Below are 16,004 nucleotides of genomic sequence, written 5' to 3' on the forward strand. Positions count from 1 at the left end.
TGTAAGCAGTTGCAAAAATCCCATTATAGAGAAGCACTCTTTTCTGTTGCTTGTGTTACTGTTGTGTATTACAGTGGATGGCTTTTGTCCACTGAATACAACTAATACTTGCCGATGTAGTGAGGGGCATGTGATGCTGACAACAAAATTGATTCTTAAGGCCACCTAATGTTCCTGCATTAAAGATTTGTTTTCAGCTGTTGCTGGTTTTGCTAGACTTTGTATTAAGGCTGTGTGTGTGCATGTGTAAACCAAATAGAATGAAAGTCTGAACAGCTGCCTGAGGAACTGGGGTTGTGTTTGAATGATCTCATCAGGCAGGTCTAAGGAAGGGCTGCTGCTGCTGAGAGGAGCTGTCCTGTCCCCTTCCAGCCCTATTCCCAGCTGTTCCTTTGTGCAAGCAGCAGTGCTGGGGTGGCCATGAGGTCAAACTGATCCAAAATATACTCCAGCTTCTGCCTGCCATGTTTCTGCTGCTCATCTCACGGTGCAGGGCAACAAGAGCTGGTGCTGGCCCAGGGGAAGGAGCAGCCAGAAGCAGAAGCTGGAGCTGAAGGTGACGAGGAGGGGTGACCATGGCCGACCACAGAGCAGCTCTATTCTCAGCAGCAGTCTGTATTTGGCTCAGCTCTATGTGATTGTGAGCGATAACCTTCCACAGGCGTGAGCGCCTTGATAAAGCTGTGTGTGCAGAATAAGTTCCTAGTCTGACCACAGCAGAACCTTGTTTTCTCAGGAAATCCTTTTAATGAATAAGGTACCATTTCGATGGAGATTTTTAGCCTTGGCCTGAACAGTTGACACAGCAATGCCCCTTAGTGAGCTGCACTCTGGGAGCTGTGGATTTTGGAGCACATTGGCCAACAGATCTGCAAGCTAATTAGTTTTCAGAAAGGTTTAAAGCTTCACACTTTGAGCCACATTGCAAACTTATAATTGATCTGAATACAGATTTATAAATTGTGTGCAATTGCCTACCCAATTTGTGCAACCTACTGATCCCACAGGAGTTACTCTTCTTAAATTTGTTTCTGAATTTAGGATTGCCCAATTAGTGTGTAAACTGCTACAGTATTGTATGGGATTCTGTAGGAAAGGGAAATTCAGCCTGTCGACTCTTTTGGTGGAGACAAGGAAAACTTGCTGTTACAACTCCCTGTACCATCAGCTTGGTCTTTCAAAGAGGTTTCAGTACTCACACCCCCATGGAAGAGACAGAGATGGCACTTAAAAGTACCTTGTTAGGCTATGGAATGATGTGGGACAGAGCTCCCACTGCTGTAGTACAACACAACTTTTTGTGGATGGGAGTGATACCAAAGGAAACAGAGTCAAGGAATCTCTGCCTGGGATTGCAGGTGTCTGAGAAGCTTCTTAGGTTGTGGGCCTTGTTAGATTATCCTCATCACTCTGGAACAGCCACCTTTATGTTCTTGGGAGATCCCTTGCTGCTTGGATGAACTGGAAGAGGGAAAAATGCTGCTGTGGGTGTTGTGCATGCGTTGTCACCTGAGTACTGGGAGTTTGGTAGCACAGATTGTTGATCTCACCATGGACCTCTGCAGGAATCCGTGTTTGTAGAGGCAGCCTCGGGGTGTAAGGCTAACTCAGTGTTTAATAGGAAAAACAGGCTTCTAGGAAATAAAGAATAAATACTTGAAAGTGTTGTTGGAATACAGAAAATGCTGAAGAATCATTAAGCAGCATAGAGCAATAGTTGTAGCATCCCTTTCCATTGCTGTTCTGAGAGCAGGCTTGGCTGTTGCTAGGAGTGGCTTGATGTGGTGGATTTTGCAGTGGGAGAGGGTGGCAGATCAGAGCAGAGGGTCCAAACTCTGCAGGCCAGCTGTTGTTCAGAAGACATGAAAAGATCACCTTATGAAATGATTGAGTGGGATTTGGATTTGCTTTTTATGGAAACATGCAAGGAAAGACCCAGGAAAGGCAAGCAAAAGGAAAAGGGTGGCAAACAATAACAATAAATAGAGGTGTAGAAACTCTACCCTAATATTTTTTTTTAATGAAAATAATTACGACAACAGTGCAATAAGTGATAAATGGGATTTCCTCCTTTTCCTTGCTCCTCCCACAAAAATGTTGTGGATTTTTTTGATTCAGAGGTAAATGAATATTGACCTTAGTGACATCTCAAAGTCCTTCATATTATTCTTTCAAGTTTTTTATTGTGTTTAGGGAACCAAGTGCTTTCGCACCCCAAAACAAGAGTGCATGGTTTTGGCTTCTGTAATCACAGTCTGCTAAGTGTTTTTTTACAGTTTCCATTGTTTGAATATGTTTTACTTTATATTTTCTTCCAGATTTCTTATCAATAGCAGCATATTGATCCTATTAATGAGCATAAATTCCATTCTGCTAAGAAAGAGTCAGCTGGCTTTGTGCTGTGCTTTTTTTTTTTTTTTTTTTTTTTTTAATACTTCTAATAGGGCCTATTCCTACCAAAAAAGACACAAATAATTTAGCTGACTCTGGCACCCTACCATCAGCAATGAAATAAATGTTCTGTATATATAGCATTTTGTACACACTTTGAATACAGAAATAGAACAGCTGTACAAAATTGCTGTTTTTTCTACAGTCCTGTTGAACAAGCAACAATTCAAATAGGAAAAAAGTCTTGGAAATTGCCATGCTCCTATGGAAGAGCTTAGCCTAGTCATGGTGGAAGTATATTTTTAGTATCCAACTCTTCAAGGTTTAAACAACACAATAAATTTCAGTGAGAGGCAAAGAGTGTTTTTAGGATGAGACACTCTTAAATATTCTAATATTCTCTGTAGAGAATTGTTAGCCCTCTAATAAATGTGCTTGTAGTCCTTCTACCTTATATTTAATCCTGTTTCTTACTCTTGTATGCATTTATTTTTCAGGCAGCAGCATCTGTCCAAAGCCCTTAATACTGTCTAGAGCTTGTACAGCGAGTGCCACCGGCAGGCTTGTGGAGCAGAATGTACGCAATGAAGCGGCTCAGGGAATAAATGGAAGTGTGCCACTCAAACAGTCCCCACGTTCAGCTGCAAGTCCAAAGCCACAAGGTAAATACTCTCAAATATTGTTCTTAGGGAAGCTGTTCTTTATCTCAGACTTCTGAGAGAAATAGAGCACCTTGAGAGACCTGTGTTTGGAAGAGAGAAACCCAAGGGGCATAAGCTTGCTACTGGAATACAAATGTTCTGTAAATGCCTTATGATTCTGTAATTTCTGACTTACTTTTCAACAGTATTGCTGTATTTGAGCTGGGAGGTTTGGACACTATTTTTGAACTGGAGTTTTTGACATTCTGGCTTCAAGGCAGGGGTGGTGGGGAAGATATGCAGGGCCTTTGGAGTTCTAGCAGAGATCGAGGGGAGCCCTCCTCCAGGAGTGTGTGGAAAGATGGGAACTTCATATTTGTGCCCTAAAAGCTGACCAGTAATGCACACAGACTAGAATTTAGATTTCCCTTCTTTCTGTCTCTGTCCATAAATAATATCTTCACTTTTAAAAGCTAAATAGATCAAATGTGTGTGTATATATATACATACAGTTTATATATACACACTTTGTATGTATATATGTATAAATACGTACGTATAATTTATACATCCATAAAATCAATATATATATTATATTTTATATATATATATATTGACTCAAACCATCTTTTTTTGTGGTATTCTCAGTAATATTTTTGATTCTGCTGTAGTTGATCACAGCAAAGAGTTGCTACATTCCAGAAATCTTGAATTCAAATCAAATCTGGACTGAGGTCTTTTAGAGGTGACATTGAATAGGAACTTTTATGCAGATAAATGATCTGACGTGCAGATAATTTTAAAAGTTAAAAAAAAATGAGTGAGTTTAGAAGACACACATCATGATGCTGCTTAATGAATTGGATTCTGAGACAGTGCTGACAAGACAGAAATGAGAATTACTTACAGAAAACTAGATGTGGAGGGCTGACCCTGGATGGATGCCAGGTACCCACCAAAGCTGCTCTATCACTCCCTTCTGCAAATGGACAGGGGAGAGAAAATATAACAAAAGGCTCCTGAGTTAAGGACAGAGGGAGATCACAAACTGATTACTGTCATGGGAAAAAAGTTGAATTTATTATTAACCAAAATCAGAACAGGATAATGACAAGTAAAATCTTAAAAACACCTTCGTCTGCCCCATCCTCATTCCCAGGCTCTGTGTCCTTCCCCCAGTGGTGGAGGGAGATGGGAATGGGTGTAATGGTCAGTTCAGCACAGGTTGCTTCTTCCACTGCTCAGGCACAGGAGTCCTTCCCTTGCTCTAGTGTGGATTCCCTCCCACAGGAGACAGTTCTCCATGAGATTCTCCAAGATGTGTCCTTCTATGTGCTACAGTTCTTCATGAACTGCTCTAACATGGGTCCCCTTCCACAGGGTGCAGTCCTTCAGGCACATCCTGCTCCAGTGTGGGTCCCCCGCAGGGTCACAAATTCTGCCAGCAAACCTGCTCCAGAGCGGGCTTCTCTCTCTCCAGCTCTGCAAGTCCCTGCTGGGACCCTGCTCCAGTGCAGGCTTCCTGTGGGTTCCCAGCCTCCTCTCAGGCATCCCCCTGCTCTGGTGTGAGGCTCCTCCATGGGCTGTGGATGGATCTCTGTGTCCCCGTGATCCTCCGTGGGCTGCAGGGGCACAGCTGCCTCACCATGGGCTGCACCAGGGGCTGCAGGGGAATCCCAGTGCTGGTGCCTGGAGCACCTCCTGCCCCTCCTTCTCCAATGACCTTGGTGTCTGCAGAATTGTTCCTCTCACATATTCTCACTCCTCTCTTCTCTGAGCACGACCATGTCTGTGCAGTAATTTATTTTTCCTTCTCAAATATGTTATCAGAGGTGTTACTCCCTTCTCTGACTGGCTCAGCCTAGGCCAGTGGTGGATCCATCCTGGAGCTGGCTGGTATTGGCTCTGTTGGACATGGAGGAAGCTTCTGGCAGCTTCTCGCAGAAGCCACTCCTGTAGTCCCCCCAGCTACCAAAACCTGGCCAGACAAGCCCAATACACTAGAGCACATCTGAATCAAGTGTGGAAACTAGAATCACACAGAGTCATCATGTTGTGGAGTCAACAATCTCTGTATTACTTAATGGGAAAATGCATCTTGAAGAATTTTGCATCAGTCCTGAGTTCACCTCAGAGTTAAGGGCAGGAAGAAATTTTTTGGAGTGTCAAGAAAGTTTTATTTACTTCTGGAGAATGAGAGCAAAATAAAGCAGTTGGTTTTATTTTGTTTGGTTTGGTTTGGTTTTTTTGTATGGTTACTTTTTATAGAAGTTTTGCCAATATTGTTAACTAAACTAAGTTTTTGCCAGTCATATGTAAACATTACTTATCTTAGCCTTTCTGCACCATTTCCTAGGTCTTTGGAATCAATTCTCTACAGCAAAGTTGAAAAGAGAACATGTGTTCTTCCTAAAACAAAAATTTTAGAAATCGTTAATGGATAAAGAGAAATGTGCTATCAATAAAAAGATTTTAAGCCTTTCAAAAACAAAGCCAACACGCTTATTATAAAATTTTAGCTATTAGATAAATTAGGAGTTGTATGTTATTGGACCTCATTCATTCAAGTAGTTACACAGCTGTTGTTGCTCTTTCCTAGCCATGTTTCTTTTTGTTTGTCAATATTGTGTGCTCCAAAATGTGCCAGAGCCAGGAATAGCATTAGTCTAAGAAATGCAGCTGTGTAGATGAAATTCAATAATACTGTTGTAAATAGTATTTTGTGTCTCCTTTGTTCATGGGTCCCTCTCCATTTATTTCTATTAAATATGTGCATCAGATTGAAGTTTTATAGTATATCTTTTGTTTGGCTTTTTGTTGAATTGAAGCAAAACAAACCAGAATTAATGAGAGAAGCATTTGGGAGTCTAAATGTTCTAAGCACACTAGATTGCCCTAATTTATTGGTTTAAAAGTGGCCACTTTTTTTAAAAAAAGCTTTTCATATAGAGGTACAGAAATGTTTTTGGTTTATAGCAGCAGGAAACATTTTTCCAAATGGTTGTTCTAGTCATGCAAACACTAGTGTCCTTTCATAGTGAAAGGAAACAAGATGACACACCTTTGTCAGATTGCAATGCTGATGTATTTGGTTGTGGAGGAATCTACTGTAAAATGACCTTCATCTAACCTACCAAAATAATTAAAATGAGAGACATAAACATGACTTTGAGATTGCATTGCAAGTTTGGTACAGCCATTTCCAGTAAATTCTGCTTTACTAAGGGAAATAGAGCTTTAATATAGAGGAAAAATGTTCAAAATATTGCACTTCAAGTGAACCCTGTACTTTTGTCTGTACTTGGTCTCTGAGAAGTAGTTTAAGTATTTGGAAACAGTTCACTCAGGGTAGCTAGGTCAAGTGAATAAATTTCTGCATGCAATCCAATATAAAATTCTTTCTTTTCATTTTCACTTTTCCCCCCTGGCCTTTCAAGGAGGAAAAAATCTGTCTGATACACTGTCAGTAAAAGCAAAATTTTTGTTCTCCAGTAATTCCTTCCATCAATTTTTGTTCCCCAGTAATTCCTTCTATCAACAATTTAGCAATTCATGTGTCAGATCTCTGTCTGGAGCAGATTTTGATTCATGAAAATCTTTGCAAATTTGGAACAAAGCCTGAAACTGGCTGAAAGCCGATGAAGGAGTTAAGCAAAGGAATTGGGGCTGCGGAGCAAAGCAGTTGCAGTCTGTAGGTCTGTCCTGCTGTGAGACGTGGTGCTTTGCCTTTGCACCAGTGCAGGGCATTCCCTGATAAAGTGCACTAATCCAGACTGGAGGCAGTCAGTGGAAATAGCAAAACGTGCTACCAAGTTCCAATACGAATATGATCCATAAGAGAGGAAGAAAATTGTCAAATGATTTGAAATTTGCCCTTACCTACAAATATTTGGGCAGTGATCTGAACCTGGCAATAGCAGAATTCATGTTGAGTGACATGTAAAAATTGACTTTTTCTAGTTTCTTCTATTCCTTGCTCTTTGACCCTCTTGCATGAGTTTTTTTACGATGCCAAATTGCTAAATGCTGGGCACTGGAACTGCTGTCTGTACCAGGCAGTTTTATTGTAGGACGCAAAATATGTGGAAATGCCAACACTTCTTCAAAGCAGTGAAGTGCCTTGTCAGTTCAAGACTGTGCATCAGTTGCTCATTTAAATTTTTCTAATGAGAGCCTAGGAGTACTTATGAATCTCCTGCTGAGGCTGAAGAGGCATTTTTGTTTGGGTTGGAGATGAAATTCAACTCCAAAAGATGGTCTGGTTTGTGGTACTGTGAAATGATAAGGATGTGACAGATTCAACATTTAGACTTCAGCAATCTATTTTAGCTGTCTGTCTGCTGTTTAGCATGAATCCTGTCTTCCTTTCTCAGTTAGTTATATAGTCTGTGGTTAAAAGTTTTCTTTTAACCTGGGTTAAAAAACCTGAGAGACTTCTTAATGGTCTGAGATGTAGATTGTACTTCTCTGGCAAGTGAAACTTGTACAGTTAAAGGTGAATGGAACTAAAACTGACAGCTGTGCTAGGTAGGCTTCTCCAGTCTTGGTGGTACTTCAAAAAATCTGCTACAGTGTCTCTTTTATCAACAAAACTGACAAATCCCCAAATTATCTCTGTGAAGAAGACAAAAGAGACAACAAATCACATCTGATTATTATTGGTCTTCTCTCCTAATATACTATTGAAAGATTCTTCTTGTGGTGTGAAGAAAAAATGTGGAAACGCGCATCTCAAAGAGAAGATGACTTTTCTCTCTTTCTGCTGAGTTTAGGTTACTGGTTATTTCATATTGTTCTTAAGAGTATCAATTGTTAGCATCTATTCAGCAGTGCTCATTTGATATTCCTGAAGGTGATGGAGCATGCAGGGAGGTGATGATGGATGACTCAGCCAGCAGAGCTGTAGTTGCTTACCACAGGAACTTTTAACTTCATTTTCATCGAGTCAAGGCATAGCAGCATTTTTAACCATTGAACACATTATACTTTCTAAGACAAGAGATAAATGACCTTAGCTGATATGCTTTGGAGTCTGCAAGGTTCTTGCGCCTTTTGAGCCACTTATATAGTGTTAGCTGACATTTCCTTATGTCTATATGCAAAGCTGAATGCGCAACTAGGCACTGCAGCATAGATCTTGATTTTGGCTAGTGGTGTATGGTATGAGGTATCTGAGTATATGGAAGGGTTTTCTTTGGGCAGAATAAGCAGTTCATATGTCCTAATGAGCTCAAAATTCTATAGTACAGAGACAAGAGTATTTATAGACTCCAACAGAGCTCTGTATTATGCAGGTTACTACAATAGGCCAGTCTTTTCTCTTTTTTTCCCCCCTTAAGATCCTTGCTCTGTGCACACTGAAAAATAATCTGATTAAAACAAAACACTACAGAAGTACATTGAGAAGAGAATTAATGGAATTTGCTCTCCATAATCCCTGTTAACAAGGCTGACCTTACAGGAAGGTTTTGAGGGTTGTGGGTTGGTTGATTTTTTTTTTTTTTTTTACACTACTGATTCTTTTCTTTCCATTGATCTTGTGACTATTCTTTTTTCATTGCACTGTTTCTGAACCACACAGTAGCTACAGCAGCAGCTGGTAGGGGAAGTGCTGTCTGCTAGATGCTGATAGGGAGTAAGGAATAAAATATTTTGCATAAGTGGATTGGCTGTTTGGTTCTCTTCTGGAGATATTACAGGGATTTTCAGTAAATGGGAGTTGTCCTGTTTGACCAGAGGTTCCTCACTGCTTGTCGTACATAAATGCTGCTTAGCTGTGGTTTTTCAGTAACAGCTGCAAAAGTGTGTGACACTTCCACAGAATGTCCTAGAATTTGATTTTTGTCCCAGTGGATCCAGTATAAAAATAGCTACCAACTAATTCCTTCTGCTTTATCAGTAGACATTAATTCCCTCAGGTTTAGTAGTTTTAATATATCCTTGTGAGCATACTAACATTTCATGAGATGTACAGAAGACTTGAAGAGATGTACAAGTCCATTACATATGAGAATTCACAGGACTGGGGGTTATACAAAGTCCATTGCAAGAGCAAGAAATGTTTCTACAAACTACTGGGGTGCTGGTCAGCAAATCCACTCCGTGTCCCCTTTGCTGTCCATCTCCTCCCCGAGGGGATGGCGGTGCTTATGATCAATTATGTGTCCTGCTTTTCCCCAGCCTGCTTGTGTCGCCTTTTTTCAGCTGTCCCGTGGCTTTGTCAGCACAGCGAGCTATTCAGAGCTTGGACAATTATCTGATGCTCGCTGGCCTAATTCTGCCAGGCCTTCCCTGAACTCCCTGAGAAAAAGGGAATACAGGGAAAGCCGTTCCACTGCACTGCAGCTGCAGCCGAGCAGCTGCACGGCACTTCTCAGGAGGGACTGCAGTTACTGCAGACTCTGAAACAGTTGCACACTTTAAAAATCTGCTCGTTTCAGGGTTGCAAAGTAACTATTTCAATAGAGCAGCATTCTGAGTCATATTTCTGTACTGCATCCTTCCCCAAACTTGCTTTTTTGCATGTGTTAATAAATGTAAAGCTTCCAAGGACCAAGAGTGCACATATATACGGTAAAAGCATCTGCTCTACAGTAACTGTCTTCCTTCTCCCTCTGATTATTTCATTTACCAGCCTTTGTAGTTGATATGATTGAAGTCTAAAGCTTTTTGTGGTAAATTCATTTCTGCACAGTCTTTCACGGTACTTTTCAGACTGCAGCGATCACTGCAGTCCCACTTAAGTGCAATTAGGTTGTTGGAAACACAGACAAATATTACCTCCTGTATTACCTATAAATTTAATGTAGGGAAGAAATGGAAAATTGCCCTTAATTGAGTGTTTCTTCAAGTTTATCACCGTCTAAGATTAGTATATTTGCAGGAATTTTTTCAACACCCCTTTGAAATGGCAGTTGATAAGATTTAAGATCATTTGTGCATAGGTTTTCCAGGGTAAGTTAGGACGATATTCTAAAGTCAGCATTATGAAGAACATGGCTTTTCCATCCATCTTATTGTGTATCCTGCACTATAGCTTTTTTTCCCTACTACAAGAGTGGCATGTGATTCCTGAAGCCCATTCTTGTCCTCCTTCCCTTCATGGTTGCTCACTGGCTGGTCTCTTTAGTTGCTGGAGGGCCGGTGCCTGTACCCCACTGGAATGTGGTGCCTGTGGAGCAGTGCCTGAGCCCCTGGGCCACTGGTTCCACTGGCAGGGCATTGCTTACTCCTGCAAATTTATGCCTGCATTTCAAGAACTCTTTTTCCAATTTCATATCAAACACTTTCTCTTCTCCCACAATATGTTGTGGGAATGAACAGAGTTGTGTTTTCCAGAATTAAGGTCCTTTTCCATTAAGTCTCTCCTTTTGATGGGGCTGGACGTTCATTGCTCCAATGTGGAATGCTTTTGGGCCCAGTCTGTGACCTGCTTTTGCTGCCCACAAATGCTGCATGGCTACTTAAAGATTTTAGTGCTGTGAATTTGGTTGCTTTATGTGTCACCTGGTCTTTTGTGTTCTAGTCATTGCTGTATTAAGCAGTGGCTGATCATTAACAATCTAATTAGAAGGACTTACGGTAAGGATGGAGAAAAAGCAAGAATAATAAAAAATATTTTCAGGGGGGAAGGTTTTCAGCAGTATAATTAGAAAAAGCTTCAGTGAGTAAGGGAAGTTTAAAGCTGAAGGCAAATACCTTTTCTGCTGATGATTATTATTGAGGTCGCAAGGGATAAGGTAAAGAATGAGAGCACCAGAGTTTGGGGCAGCAATTTAAATCTCTCTCTCTTGAGCTCCACAGTATGGCTCTTTCCTTTGTGCTTAATTCTTTTTTATTACAAAACCTGCAAGTATAAACCTCACGTATGTATTTTTTACAGAACACTATAAAAACAAATGAACAGGCAGGAAAACTCCCTGATTTTCTAGCTTGCTGAGGTAGCATATGGTTCAGCTTTTAGTCAAGTAATGTAACAAGATCCTTAATACCAAACAGTGCATGAAGAACTATATGAAGTCCCTGTATTTGTAAAGCAACTTTAAGGTTAGTTAAAGCCAAAAGTATGTATTTTTCATTGCTACAATAAGTTCTTTATGCAAAAATCCCATTTGTGAGCGTAGCCTGGTCTAGTAGAAGGTGTCTCTGCTCATGGCAGGGGGTTTGGAGCTAGATGATCTTTAAGGTCCTGTGGAGGGCTGTGAGCTCTTGGTACAAGAGCCCTCTGCACTCCCTTGGAGGAGAGAGGCCTGAGGCCAAAAAAGACTCTCCCTAGAGATAAGCAACCTTCCTTGGGTCATGGTGATGAAGTGAACCACCCCAGCATGCCTTGTTTCTATATGGCAATAGCCTGTACCCAGTTGGCTAGTTGGTTTCTACCCCATCCCCTGCCTTTCCCATAAAAAGCCCCTGTTTCTGCCCCTGAGGAGGGAGCCTTTGTCCCTGGCCTTCCCTTCACAGGGGCTGCTGGACAGTAAAGGCTACCTCTGGAATTGCCAAACGAGGCTCCTGTCTCTCAGTCCCCGAGTTCGCCTTGGGTGATTTCACAAAGGGCTGAATGAGGTGAGCTGGAATCACTTGTAGCAGAGAAGTTGCTACACTTGCTGGAATCCCCTGCTGCCCAGGGAGGCCTGCCACCACCCCTGGAAGAGTTGATCTGTGCAGGACGCTCTCTCTCGGAAGGTCGTGGCACACCGGTGCTGACCAGCATCGGAGCCCCTGCGATAAAGTCCCTTCCAACCTAAACCATTTTATGATTCTGTATTCTGGCAGCTCAAGGAAATACGAGTCATTGATTTTTGTTGTTGTTGTTGCTGTCATTTGCAGTGCCTCCAAAGCCAATTCATCTGCAGAAGGCAACATACCAAACCCCTAGGCATAAAGCTTTAAAAACTCAGAAACCAAGAATGGAGGAAGAGACACCCGCTGCTGTTTCTAGTGTCACAAAGGAAAAGTCTAGCAAAGTGTCAGATCTCATCAACCGGTTTGAGGGAGGCAGGTATGTAACAGAAGTTGAACTGGTTTGTAACTCCGTTTGTTCTGTGGGAATTGTTGGAACTTGAACTTGTGAGGAAGAATGTTGGTACTGTGGTAGGGCTCACTCCTATCTCTGCCAGAGGGCTTGGTGGCAAAACTGCATGTGTTTTGAAATTGTGGGAGCAAATTGTATATTTGGCTTTACAAGGTGTGCTTTCTCATAAGGTGTTAGTCCTAATTTTCCTTTTTTTAGAAAAAGAAACTTGTAGGATTTTAAGAACATCCTGAAAAATGTCAGCAATTTGAAATAAATTTAATATTGAAGCTAATATTAAATACTTTTGTTCTTGCAGAAGAAAAAATACTTTTATAAGCAAATAGAAAAACCTGAAATACTGGTTTTCATCTTATACTATCTTAACTTCTTAAATCATTCATGAGAAGAGGGTGAACTCTACAAGTTATTTGTAATGGTATGGGATACACTCCCTAAATGGTCTGCTTTATAGTGCTTGGTGATTTTAGTAGAAAAGCTCAGTGTTCTTGAGTTTTGATTCTGTGGTTTATGGGAAACATTTGGAACTTTGGGGAAAATGAACCACAGTGAACACTGCTTTCACAAAATGGTGTTACTTGTGTGTCTTTAATTAGATGCACATGATGCATCTCTAAGTAGATGCATTATAAGCTCTGAAACAGAAGTTTCAAATATATCTGCTCTGTACAAAGAGAGCAACTTTCCTGAAAGCCCATGGGAGAGGAACATCGCTCAAGAAACAGTTGAGCATTGCAAGTTTTGGACATGGTTTTTTCATATTTCCTTGGGACACTGGAGTTCTGAAGGGATGCCCCCTGTGGGAATGAATGCATGATGTACTACAGAGCATGACCTTCCATGGAGCCAGAGTATTAGGGCTTTCATTGAAAGAATTTCCCCTCAAGATGAGTGAAATTTAATCCTTTCTATGGAAGCAGCTGAGCATTGCAAAAGTGTGTTTGTCCAGTGGAACAGAAATAATTTTAGAGCTTCATCTGCAAGAAACTTCTGTCATTAGGCAGATACTTAATTGCACTTGGTCATGACAGCTGCTCAGAGATTGGGAAAAGAGATTACTGCAGCACTGGAGGTCCTGTGAATTCTTTTAGTACAGGTTTCTAATCCTGTTATCACTTTATTTCCTAGTCTTCCTCCAAAGCATCACCCATCTATTAAACAGTGCAGTATCCTTAGGAAAAAAAAAATATTTCTGAAATAAAATTTCTTTATTTCTGAAAAAATTTTCTTTCTGAAAGAAAACTCCTCAGGTTCATTGTGACTTACACCACTGAGCCCTACATTTCTTCCTCCTAGACCTGCCTGCTGCATTGTGCAGGAGCTTCTTCCATATTACGCAATCAAAGGAAACTATAATGAAAGAAAGAAAACTTTCTTGTTCATAGACCTTTAAAAGTAGGGACATTTTGTGGACTATGGGAAGCTGAGTTGCTTTTGGGCAACATCATTCATTAGGTACACCCAGTAATATCTGTCCAATGACTAAATTATACTCAAGTCTATGATCTCTGCTTATGAGAACCTTCCATGATTAGCATGCTGAGTTCTGGATTATCCTGCTTTGGCAGTGGAGGTAATTCCTGTTTTTTGAATGAGCTCAACTCACAAAATGTGTCTTCTGTGAACCTGAACTTCACTTTTAATTAGTGATCTTGAAATGGCTAGGTAGCATGTTCATGAAATGCAAACTGTGATTGTTAACTAAAATAACTTATTTTCATTAGTCTGTACAGCCCACAAGCATGTAGGCATGGCAGAAAGTTAACTAAACCTATTTACTCTGTGCAGGCAATTGAGAAATGTATATTAATTTTATCCTGGAGTTAAGCTTATTTAATAAAAAAAAGGTATAATCTTTACATGACTAAAGAAAAAGTGACTAAATTTTTTTTTGTTCTATGATGGAAGAAGATAAAGCTAGTGTAAGTTATTTTTGATCTGTGTGCACAAAAGTGCAGAATACGTTTGCAATATTTGTGTAAAGTATCCTATCAATAAGGAGTAAAAATACACTTTGTAAGCAGTTTTCATCCTTTCAGAAGATGGAGGTCCATACTAGGAACAGTTAGAGGACAGTCAGGAACAAGAGATAATGTGTTTAAAGCAGAGATAAATTTTGGAGGAAAAAGATCTTCAGAAAAGATGCAGCATGACAAAGGGACATTGCTAAATAAGGGAACAGGAGAAGAAATGGGATAAAAATTTAAAGGTTTTCCTGTAATATTCTGAACTAAGGACAGGGATGCTAAATGTTCTTGGATGTGTTTGATTAATTTTTTTATAATTAAGGAGCTGTTAGGGAATAGCCTACTTGTTTGTTTAAGCAGTGGACTAGGACTTGGGAAGCCATGAGTCTTGCTCCATTTCTGCCAATAATCTTCTGTGACCCTTTGGGCAAGTTGCTTCATCTACCATTTTCTTGGTTTCTGTTTCTTGGCTCTGTTACACGGAGCTAAGAATAGAAAAATTTAGGTTGCAAAAGATCATTGAATCCAACTGTTAACTCAGCACTGTCAAATCCACCACTAAACCACATTCTCAAGTGCCACATCTTCACATCTTTTAAATACCTCCAAGGATGGTGGCTCAAAGTCTTTCCTGGGCACCCTGTTCCAATGCCTGATGATGCTTTCAGTGGAGAAATTTTTCCTAATGTCCAATTTAAATCTCCCATACACATGAGATTTGAGACACATAGGGAGGCAATGGCTCCATATAGACAGAGCTCTGAGTTTCTAGTAAGAGAAACATGTTTGTAAGTGTTTTAATGCATTCCAGGTCTCAATGTCCTGAACTTCCTAATATTAACACAGGAAAGAAATGGTTTGGGAGGAGTTGGTTATATGGTGTAACTCTTTTATTTCCCATATCAGGATTTTCTGTAAGCCCATGTTAACTCTTCTCTCATCAATGTTTTGTTTGCTTGGTGTTTTTAGCTCACTGAATCCTAGCGATCTGAAGAAAGATTCCTCCGTTCTCCACATTACTAAATCTCAAGGAAGATATGGGTCCGCACCATCACCTCAGCCAAAACTCCCCTCCCAGCACTCACTACAGAAACAGGAAACCAGTGACACTGACAAAACTCAGGTTGCACAGCTGCACACAGCCAATGGAGTGGTAGCACAAGACCAGCCAGAAGATGAGGACCGGAGATTGCCGGACCGCGGCTCTGCCGTGTCCACCCCAGTCCCAGACGATGCCATCGACAGCAGCTTGATAAATGGGGAAGGAGAAAGCACTCGCAGAGAGTCACTACAGAGTGTGACTGCCTGTGAGGAGCAGATGCTCAACAGCTGCCACAGGACTCTGAGCAGCGACACGCTGCTCCCAGCTGAAAATGAAACTCTAGACATTAATACTAATGTGAAGGAAGAACGAGCTGAGGAAAGCAGTAAGCAAGATCAACCTGTAGAAACAAAGGTAAAGAGAGAAATTGTTTCGTTCTTGGTATATCACTACTTTTTGTGTTTTCTCTAGGTTTTTATTTACAAAAATAGGCTTCCAGGAGCAGGTCAGAAATTGAAAATATTTTGGTTGTTTTTCCTCTGAAAAAAGATGAGAAAAAAATTCTGCTTGCCTCTTCCTGCCCTCTCCTCCTTTGCTCTTCTCCTCATCCCTTTGGCTCTTTCCCCATCAGTTATCTGAGGTTTAAAAAAAGTGAAGCTCAAATATGTGTGCCTCTTTAGCACCATGCCTCAGCTGTGCCAGACTACAAGGGACACATGTTAGTGGTGTATGTGAAATAACATTCTATGTGTAGGAAACTGTAATGACAGGGCTTCAGGGAGAAGTGTCGTGTGAATCCCTAACTTGGATGTAGTTGTCAAGTCAAAGTGGGAAAGGCAGTGGCAGTCTGCTAGTGATCAGATAGACACAATGTTCAGGGTATCCTAAATATGTGCCTTTTTAGCAAGGAGAACTTATATCATGATGAACTT

General features: G+C 40.8%; 1 protein-coding gene across 3 annotated transcripts in view; it reads left to right on the top strand.

Annotated features, from left to right (window-relative positions):
• The window catches only part of FGD4 (FYVE, RhoGEF and PH domain containing 4), a 100,257-nt gene that overhangs the window by 60,837 nt on the left and 23,416 nt on the right, over positions 1–16,004 (top strand). For all 3 annotated transcript variants that reach the window (XM_010410408.4, XM_010410409.4, XM_010410412.4), the window contains exons 2-4: positions 2,889–3,053; positions 11,859–12,030; positions 15,000–15,486. In XM_010410408.4, coding sequence (XP_010408710.4) covers positions 2,889–3,053; positions 11,859–12,030; positions 15,000–15,486 — 824 coding nt within the window. The remainder of the gene's footprint in view (positions 1–2,888; positions 3,054–11,858; positions 12,031–14,999; positions 15,487–16,004) is intronic.

Source organism: Corvus cornix, chromosome 1A (genome assembly GCF_000738735.6).
Source record: "Corvus cornix cornix isolate S_Up_H32 chromosome 1A, ASM73873v5, whole genome shotgun sequence".
In the NCBI taxonomy this organism is placed as follows: domain Eukaryota; kingdom Metazoa; phylum Chordata; class Aves; order Passeriformes; family Corvidae; genus Corvus; species Corvus cornix.